This window comes from Rhipicephalus microplus, chromosome 5 (genome assembly GCF_043290135.1).
Source record: "Rhipicephalus microplus isolate Deutch F79 chromosome 5, USDA_Rmic, whole genome shotgun sequence".
NCBI classification, from domain to species: Eukaryota; Metazoa; Arthropoda; class Arachnida; order Ixodida; family Ixodidae; genus Rhipicephalus; species Rhipicephalus microplus.
In genome coordinates, this window is record NC_134704.1 from 117,507,066 (window position 1) to 117,516,299 (window position 9,234).

The window sequence follows — 9,234 nt, forward strand, 5'->3', positions numbered from 1 at the left end:
GAATCTTGCGGGGCGCAACATAGTCTCCCCCCTTCCTAGCGCTTCGAGCGATGGAAAAGGTATGTACAAAAGAAAGAGCGGGAAAGATATCTACATGAAAGACAGTCGATAAGATGTCCGTTTGGGAAGTTCAGGTTGTCAACGTGAAAGGGCACAGGGTCGAGATGATTTTTCTGGTGGTCAGCACTGGGAGAAACATAGTGGCGGAGGAAGAAGGCGCCGGGACGTGTTTATAGCTGCGATGGCTTGGCGGATGCATTCTTGAGTGCTCCAAAATAACGCGAGTGGATGCGGGTCTGAAAGGTGCCCACAAAACTGACAGTTTGGCTCCTAACGCTGGCAGCGGGTTGATGGTGCTCTTGAAAGTCGGTGGTGGTACAATAACACCCTCTGCGTTTTATTGTGGCTGACGTATTAGAGGTTTTTAGTTTGACGTTTTTACGCTCCGCTTAGCAGCTAAGCGGAGCGGGAACGCGAGTGCGCATGCGCCCTCCGCTAAGGCCTTAAGCGGGTTACCGGAGCGGGGAATACGTTCCGCTTACGAGCAGCCTAAGCGGAGCGCGGTGCGTCGCTGCCGTTTTTGCAAGCGGAAGGGGGACAACGCGCGCGCCCTCTCTCGTGCGTGCAACAACTTTGCTCATTTCAAGATGGCTGCCTCCGGAGATGGCACGTTTTCCGCGAATGCTGCAGCTTGGCTGTCACCTGCCCAGCGCAAGCAGCGAAAACGCTTTCGCATCGACGAAGATTTATGCCTCTTGAAAGAAGTGGTGTGTACTGACCCATTCAGCAATCCCGCCGCGTAGGAGGACGTGCTTCGAAATGTCATGAGAGCGATAAATCGCGAGCTGACCGTTCGCGGCATAAGAGAGCGAGTGGACCTCCTCATCGGATATTTTCGACAGCAGGACACAGTGAACCTGAGGAAGTGAGTGCTTCCTTACTTTATTAGTAAACGCTGTTCAAGTGCTGTAGATGAAGCAGTCGCATCGTAACGTACTTGATTGCTCCGTAGGTCCGGCACCGAAGAACAATATGGAGAGCGGGAACAGCTGCTTCAGGACGTATCGGACCTCATGAGGGAGGTCGATTATGCCCCGAGAACCGTGCCGCGGAAGGCAAACGGCATGGGACTGTCGAAAAAAAACGGCGTGGGGCCACGACAGCCCACTCAACAACTAGCATCGTCCAAGGCGCGCAGAGCCCAGGCTCTGCTAATTAGGGATGCTGCAATGGCATCTTTACCCGCTGTCCGGGCCTCAGACGACGGACAGAAAAATGGCAAGTAATCTGGAGTGGAGGGTAACAGCAACCCACCCCTAAACTTGTACTATGAAAACTGTGAAGTGTTCATCTTGGCGATATCTGTATCGGGAGTGACGGCATATATTTCAATGGCAGTGTTCACAGAATGAATTGTTGTGACACAGTAGTCAGACAGGTTACCTAGCTGGACAGTTTGCACTATAAATATTACATTATTCAGTAATATGCTGGCCACTGTGCCTGTTTATTATATGGCATTGATCCTCAGGCAGTCAATATACTACATTCCCACGTTGTGGATGTGTGATGTACTTAATCGGCACTCATTGAGAAATGACTGAATTTAAAAATAATCTAATGCTTTGTTTCAGCTTGCTGAATGTTTCTCATAACTGCAGTGAACATATTTGTGAATTAAGCTCATTAACTGGGAAAACAAATATCTATTTTGACAGATATAGGGAAGAAAGGTAGTTTTTATTCTGTGTGAATTATTTCTTCAGGGGTCCTATAGTATTACTAATGACATTCTCATTCATGTGCCTCGTTTTCTATGTGCAGATGAGGCAACAGCAACAAATATGCTGTTGGCAATCTATGAGGATGAGCTCAGTCAGCCACCATACAGAGATAGAGGTGACGGGACAGCAGGCGACAGAACCACAACCAGCCCAGCGGGAGAGGTGCCGGCTGCTGCACCAGGCGTGCCGGCTGCTGCACCAGGTATGTGCAAAGTACATTAGACGTAAAATATATCTTTATTTACTTATTCACAGCGTGTACAACAAGGCACATTAAACAAATGTTCGTAGGCAAAAAACACATGAGAAGCAAGTGCACCCTTACTACTATGCAAATGTATATTCTTTAATACTACTACTAGCAGAAATTCGCACATGAAAGTGTTTATGCACGATGCTGCAAGGCAAGTTGCACCGTGTAATCATTGTGCAAAATACTACAAAACACAAATTAAAAAGTGATATACACAATGCCTTAGCTAATATGCTCAGTGCCTAACTTCTGATGATCATTCATGCCCTTGTAGCACAGGATACCTTGGAAACAGATACAATAGAGGACAGCGACGCTGACCAGGAGGCTCAAGGGGGCAACGCTGCTCATGATGCTCAAGGGCCCCTTCGTGCGCGGGAACGGCGGCGTTGCAGACAGTCTGCTGTTCCGACAGGTATTGCAAATCAGACTTGCATGATTTTTCAAGTTGCACCAGATGATGCATAGCTCTCATTGCATTGAAATAACATTCATGCGCTACATGTGATTCGTTTGCTTGTTTTTTCAATGCTAATTCAAGGCTTGGCATTCATCATACCCGAATGTGATAAGATGGCGCTGATCCCAGAGTAAATTAGTTATGAGCTGTAACACTTTAGAAGTACGTCATTTGTGTTCTACTTCATTTTATAGGAATCAGAGGCCTCCAGGCCCTTGGACTGCAGCTGCTTCTGAAAAGGGAAGAGAATGAGTTCCTTCTCCGGCAGAAGGAAATGGAGCTAGAACACCGACGGCTAGACCTCGAGGAGCGTCGTACGACAATAGCAGAAAGAAAACTATTATTGGAGGAAGAGCGCTCGAAAATGGAGGCTCAGTGCCAGAATTCTACTGAAATTCTCCAGGAAATAAGCAACAAGATTGATCAACTAGAAAAAAAATTATTAGCCTACACAAATAAAAAAACTGTGTCGAAAGAATCCGCTCAGTTCTTTGGTCTCAAATATTCTTCCAGCTGAGGAGGTTCAACTTGAAAGTGTTGAGATACCTGTGAGCTATACATACAAGTGTGGCAATTAGCAAGTATTGTGCCAACTTTGTACATGCGTGACACGTTCTGCCGTTTGAGTCTCTGATTTTTACGAAAATCCAGAAAAGCAAACAAGCCTGCAATCTTTCCGAAACCCCATTCGACTGCTTGTCTAACGGAACTCATTCTCTTGTTGAATGCCCGCTGCTGCACAGTCACGTTCCCGCCATAAGGTTTCAGCAGCAGAGGTCGCAGTGGATAGGCAGGGTCACCATACAAACAAAAGCTGTGGCCTTTGGCAAGCTTCTCTAGCTTGCGATAGGTGTTGCTCTTTCGAAGGATACCTGGAAATACAGGAGGACATGAAAACTTATTGCCACATGATATGCCACACTGAATGCTTCATAAAATTCTTGCCACTTCCTCATAAATTTACACAAATGTTAAGTGGACTCTGTAGTGTGCACTTTTTAGATGCACTCTTTCCAAATAAAAAAAAAGAAAAAGCTTTGATGTCTATCCAAGTAGGAAGGTTTCTTCACAGTGCTATGCAGTAAAACACATTTATAATGCATTTATAAATAGAACCTGCATGGCATTACCTGTGACGAGTTATGACTGAAGACTTGTTGCAGAGTAACAAAGAAAACTTGGCCACAGCATTATAATGGTAACTGGGGCATGCATTTATCATTTTAGCTTGCACCTTATTCTCGAAATAAACAGTTCACAATTTTTTCAGGTTCTCTTTGCAACACCATTAAATTTGAATAATATGCTGCTTTCTACTGTAACCACAATTAGTTGTCCCAGACTGAGTGTACTTCACAACATTAGTACGAAGTGATAGCTTGTTTGCTGAAGTAGCACAGAGCACTCCCTCAGATAGGCGCGATGATGCTTTTTTTTTTTGAAGTTGGACAAATAGGACGGGGCTCAGTATAACAAAAATAACTTGCCTGCGTCATGCCGGCTGCCGACGTACGGACCGTTCAGTTGGCAAATGATTCCATTAGGACACATAATGGACTGATATTTAAGGGCGTGAAAGCGCTTATGCCCTGAAAAGAACCGCTTCTGGTCCTTCGATGGACGGCAAATGGCTCGCGCTGTCCCGTCGATGAAGCCCCAACAGTTATGCAACGGCGCCCCTTTGGAATGCACAGCCTGCGATAAAATGTTATTTTAGATTAGAAGTAACAAAACAAATTAACAAACTTCATACCTCGGAAAAGAGTCGGAGTTTAGCGGTATCCAGCCAGGTGTGGTTATTCACATCTCGCAGCAGATGTTCAAACGTGCTGTCAATGTGCGCGAGCAATGCATTAGTGGCTGAAGAAATCACTGAATAATGCCGCCCAAACAGCGGCTCCAGTTCTCGCAGCCTATTGGGATAAGCCAAACGCCGTAGCGTAAGGCAGAGTGCCTCAACTCCGGAAACGTGCACGCCCTGCGGCGTTGTCACATTTTCAGGCACTTGTAGCGCACGGCACAGGCTTCGCACATCATCTCTTTCAAACCTAAAATACGTGCGAAATTGTCCTCTGTCCATGCTGTCGATGTTCAAGAGGCCATGTCGTGACAGCGGGTCTCGCCGAGTGTATTGGAAGACTTTAAGGCACAACAAGTCCTCGATTTCGGACCACTTTAAAAGACCCATCAAAAATGGGTCCTCTAGCACACTCGTCGGAGGCATCAATGGTTATGCAAACACAGTTTCAACGGTGAAAATGAAAACGCCGCCACCACACACGCGTCAAAAGCGCAAACAACACACAGTGAATGCTTGCAATGGATCTGGAACGGAACCATGTTGGCTTTTGAGTGGCTACTATCAAGTCAGAGCTTGCTTCTTTGTCAAAAAAAAAATAGACGGTTAATACATTGAAAGTGGATTTTAAATACTTCATCAAAAGATCATTTATACGTTATTGTTTTGCTTTGTATACGTGAAAAAATGTTTTTTATTTTGTTTAGCGACGATGAAAACGACCAGAGGGCGCTGCAACTGCGAAAGGCACGCTTCGCTGTCGGCAACGAATAACTAAAAGAGAAAATTCAGCCGCCGCTCCGCTGCGGCTTCGCGGGTGCTCCCGGAGCGGAGCGGACCACAAAAACGTCAAACTAAAAACCTCTATTGACACGAGTATACGATTTGACTGACGCGGAAACGCCGTTCTCCAAGGATCATGCGAACGATGGTCCTCTAGGTCGTGGAAGTACCTTGCGCAGACTGTGTTCTGCGAACGCGTTTGGTGCCTTTTTCACGCGGAGCAGCCATATTTACACATCGTTAAATCAATGCAGTCTGCTTTGTGTTCCTTCTTTTAGTTCGGCGGCACTGAGTTGGTTTCTTATGCGGCATTAGGACAGCAGCGTTCCCAGGGAGGCTTTGTTTTCTTTTCGTTGCCAATACGCTGCCAGCTACTGGTCCTGTGATCCTTGTTGCGCCTCGTACAAGAAGAGGAATCTCCCGTGCGAGCTTTGGCATATTATTTCCTAGACACTCACCTTTGATATTTAATGCCTAATGTGCATCTTAATCAGGGCCCACAATTAGTAGCACTTCCTTCATTTTATGCAACAGCTGTCGCGTTTTTTCGTGATATCCAGTCGACTTGCCCTGGGGTAGATGTGTTGGACAATCCTATCTTTGACACAATAGTCACTTTGTTGCTCCCGTTAGTTCCTCGGGCACATCGCACCCGCTGTATCTGTGTGCCTACTGACAGATTGATTTCTGCCTAAACACGTCCAGAACTTCATGTGGTGGCTGGGGTTGGGTGATCTCACCGTTAATCGCCTCGAAAGGTAGAGAATGGTGCAGTCAGAAACATGCCCAGACTGCTCCCTACGGGAAACGAATAAGCATGTTTTGAGACAATGCGTCGTCGCTCGTGCTTTTTGGAGGGCCGTGCATGTTGGTTTTCGCGGCCTTGGAGTAAATCGCTTTGTTTCTTCGGGGCATTGATCTGGAGGCCACTTCACTTTCCTTCTAATTGTTGCTGGTGCCTACCGTCCTTGGCGCAATCGCTGTGAAGTGGTTGCAGCAGGTCATCGCCATCGCGCTCTCTTTCCGATTTTGAGCGACTGTACAAAGAACTACTATCTGTTTTGTCGGAGGAACTCTTCTTTCTCGGGGAAGAGGAATTCCTTCGACACTAGTCTTGCCTTTTTTGTGTTCGTCTGCGAGAGAAGTGTAAAGCTTGTGCTCAGGCCTGCCTGGTTTTGGTAGGGTAATGTTAATTTAGTACTCGCACCAATATCATGTAAATACTATAGAAATAACTAACACATAGCTCTTTACGTTTCATTTGTGTGTTGCTCGTTTACCATGTAGTGTAAATATGTAATAATATCTTTTAGTAACAATTTTTGGTTTGTCTGTATATGTTGTGTTCCGTGTACATGTGTAGACATTCCTTTTTGTCACATTTTGTGGTGTGTCTGTGGATGTTGTGTTCTATCGCGATGCTCTGTTGGATTGAACTTGATGTTCACTGTTCGTTAGAATGAATTTATCTAACACAATAAATATAGGCACTTCTTCCTAACAGTTTCCCACAAGGAGCATTTTGACCGGCGCATTTAATGAGGAGAGTTAATGAAAACTATTGCCATTCGAAGGCTGGCTATCGACCTTTATTACCAAGAAAACGATTTCTTCTTTTCTGGGCTGTTGCACGAAAGTACAAAAGTGGACGTCACAGCCTCAGCAGTGCATTTTTTGGGGGGGCACGCGCACTAACAACAGCCCAGAGAAGACTATGTGGTGCCTAGGGATCCTTGAGTGAAAAGTCTATAAATGGACAATGTCCGTTTGTCGGAAGTGTGACTGGAGATATGCCAAAATGGATGGGTTACCTTAAAAAGAAGGACTATATGTACATTTCATTAAAAAATTTTTAAAGTGTACAGTTCGACAATATTCCAGAACACTTAGCCGTCATCTGTGTGACTACGCGGTGGTAATTATTTGGCATTTATTGGCATAAAAAATGAGTGAGTAGCACAGTGCTTTCTGTTTCAACGCGAAATCTGCTTGCAGTCTCGGCGGGTTAATGTTAGGGAAAGCTTAGCCGTGACACACCTTGTAAAAAATAGGTGCTCCAGCATTCGCAGTTTAATCAAAAGTGCCTCACACGCTCGCATTTTCGTTTCACTTCAGCACGTACAAACTCTGCGGAGGAACGACAAGCGTTGAACAACAGCTGGGTGTGTTGTGGAATAACCAGTGTCCCATCAACCCAATTACGGTGCAACAATCAATAACAGTCCAACTTGACCCACTGATACAACTCGTGATCGGGGTAAGTACGCAACAGGTAATAAAACGAGTTCGCTTAAGCTTTGAAACATCAATACAAAGTGCATGTGACACCTAAGTAACGAAAGTCGCTGACTGAACAGTTAAGTTTTTATGATATACACAGACAGTTGGTAGAACTGTCTCAGAAACTCTCTTATCATTGTGGGAGCGCACTCTACACCTTAATGAAGAAACGCGAGCAGGGCGCTACAACAGGTTTGGTTACATACCTTTCTTGGTTTTAATAGGTGCGGAGCCCTTAGAAGCCGTCTATGTTATAAAGTGCACTTTGAACTTGTAAACGCACAACAGAGAGAAGAGAAATACAGCAGTATCCAAAGAGGTCTACTCTATCTCTGGCTTAATGGGGCCGAAGGGTTGGTCTGACCTGACGAAACTAACTTTGCGTAAACAACGCTCGGTAGAGCGACTGCCCGTCGCATCAGCAGATGCGATAGACACTTCCCGTCAAACGGTACAAGCAGCGCCAATGGAGTGACGAGAGCATCTCGACCGCTTCAAAAAAGACAAACGTTGATCACAGGGTCTCGCAAAGGCCCTGTAAAAAAAGTAATTATTTCTTTTTATACATAAGTTACTCTCTTTTTGTACACACAGTAATATTTTACTCTCAATATGAAAACACAAAGTATACAATGCAACGTCAGAGTACTGCTTAAAAATCTCGATGATGTCCAAAAACTCTACACAAATATTCGCACAAAGTGCTGTGTGTACAAGAAAAACACTTAGAAGAACACCAACTTTTTGCGTCAATATGATATATTTCGAAAGGACAAAGATGGTGCTTTGACGTCATCCAACGGTGTAGATAATTTTTAATTAAGGAACAGCATCTACACATCTACCACTACAAGCAACTATTGCGGTAGTGGCTATTCTAAAGTTCTTATGAACAAACTGGTCACCATCTTCTCTCTCTACGTATCTCCACATCATAGTCTTGACAAGCATGAATTTCATTCTTTTATAGACGAACTACCAGAACCTTATCTGGTGCTTGTGGACCTGAATGCACATAACCGTCCATGGGGAGATTCTCGCTGCGATGCATGAGGTTGCCTTATTGAACATTTCCTTTTTTGTTCTGGTGCCTGCCCATTGAATAAGAAAAAGCCAATGTACTTTAGCTTCGCCAAGAAAACCTACTCATACATAAATCCCACCATTACGACCCAATTGCTTTTACCCCTAGTTCATTGGAATGTAAACAATAATCTTTTTGGATATGAACACCTTCCTGTAGTTTTGAGTATGCCAGTATCGAATCAATGTTCTCCACAGGTTCCCAAACGACGCACAGATATAACACATTGGGAATAGTTTCGTAAGATTACTCTCTTGAAATGAACTTACATAAGAAGCTTAAGTGTAAAGAAAACTGTAGAGCACTTTACAGCCTTTCTGACTGACGCTGCAACTCAACCCGTTCCACAGACATCTGGACTGTCTGGCAAACAACGTGTCCCATGATGGAACAATGAATGTCGAAATGGGCACAGGAAGCAAAATGTGGCGACCCTAGGGAACCTTCATGTACGTGCTTCTCTGTTAAAAAAAACAAAGACGCGCGCACATGAAGGCTCCATAAGCCACGCACGCTCATTGCGCATTCGCGCTGGTAATGCTGAGAACACAATTGCAGTTCTCCCGAGATACCCATCGCCAGCGAGAAATGGTAGATATAAATAGCTTGCCGTTTGAACCTTGCAGAAGGTGCTCCTTCGTGGCTCAGTGGCTTTGTGGCTTAACGCCACGCGCACTCACAATTCAGAGGTCCGAGGTTTAATTTCGCGTGCCGAAGTCTCTTTCAGGACTATTTTTTCTTGCATTTTCATATATATAGCTGTGTATACATATATGGTGAATGACGACGATG

General features: G+C 44.9%; 2 protein-coding genes across 2 annotated transcripts; one reads left to right on the forward strand and one right to left on the reverse strand.

Moving 5' to 3' along the window:
• The first annotated feature begins 418 nt into the window (after window positions 1-418).
• Window positions 419-3,024, forward strand: LOC142817906 (uncharacterized). Its single transcript, XM_075895858.1, has 4 exons — window positions 419-925; window positions 1,013-1,278; window positions 1,825-1,986; window positions 2,692-3,024. Exons 1-4 carry the CDS (start codon window positions 825-827, stop codon window positions 3,012-3,014), a joined length of 852 nt encoding a protein of 283 aa, XP_075751973.1. The 5' UTR covers window positions 419-824; the 3' UTR covers window positions 3,015-3,024.
• Window positions 2,981-5,159, reverse strand: LOC142817905 (uncharacterized). The gene is made up of 3 exons (XM_075895857.1): window positions 4,251-5,159; window positions 3,985-4,192; window positions 2,981-3,369 (listed from the first exon to the last, which is right to left on the reverse strand). Exons 1-3 carry the CDS (start codon window positions 4,719-4,721, stop codon window positions 2,981-2,983), a joined length of 1,068 nt encoding a protein of 355 aa, XP_075751972.1. The 5' UTR covers window positions 4,722-5,159.
• Between the last annotated feature and the right edge of the window lie 4,075 nt (window positions 5,160-9,234).

What these genes read in the sequence shown, in the direction of transcription:
- LOC142817906 (XM_075895858.1), top strand. Translation starts at nt 825, where the DNA reads ATGAGAGCGATAAATCGCGAGCTGACCGTTCGCGGCATAAGAGAGCGA. An exon ending in GACACAGTGAACCTGAGGAA is followed by an intron (nt 926 to 1,012) that starts GTGAGTGCTTCC and finishes ATTGCTCCGTAG; the next exon opens with GTCCGGCACCGAAGAACAAT. An exon ending in AGACGACGGACAGAAAAATG is followed by an intron (nt 1,279 to 1,824) that starts GCAAGTAATCTG and finishes TTCTATGTGCAG; the next exon opens with ATGAGGCAACAGCAACAAAT.
- LOC142817905 (XM_075895857.1), bottom strand. Translation starts at nt 4,721, where the DNA reads ATGCCTCCGACGAGTGTGCTAGAGGACCCATTTTTGATGGGTCTTTTA. An exon ending in AACTCCGACTCTTTTCCGAG is followed by an intron (nt 4,193 to 4,250) that starts GTATGAAGTTTG and finishes ATTTTATCGCAG; the next exon opens with GCTGTGCATTCCAAAGGGGC. An exon ending in CGGCAGCCGGCATGACGCAG is followed by an intron (nt 3,370 to 3,984) that starts GCAAGTTATTTT and finishes CTGTATTTCCAG; the next exon opens with GTATCCTTCGAAAGAGCAAC.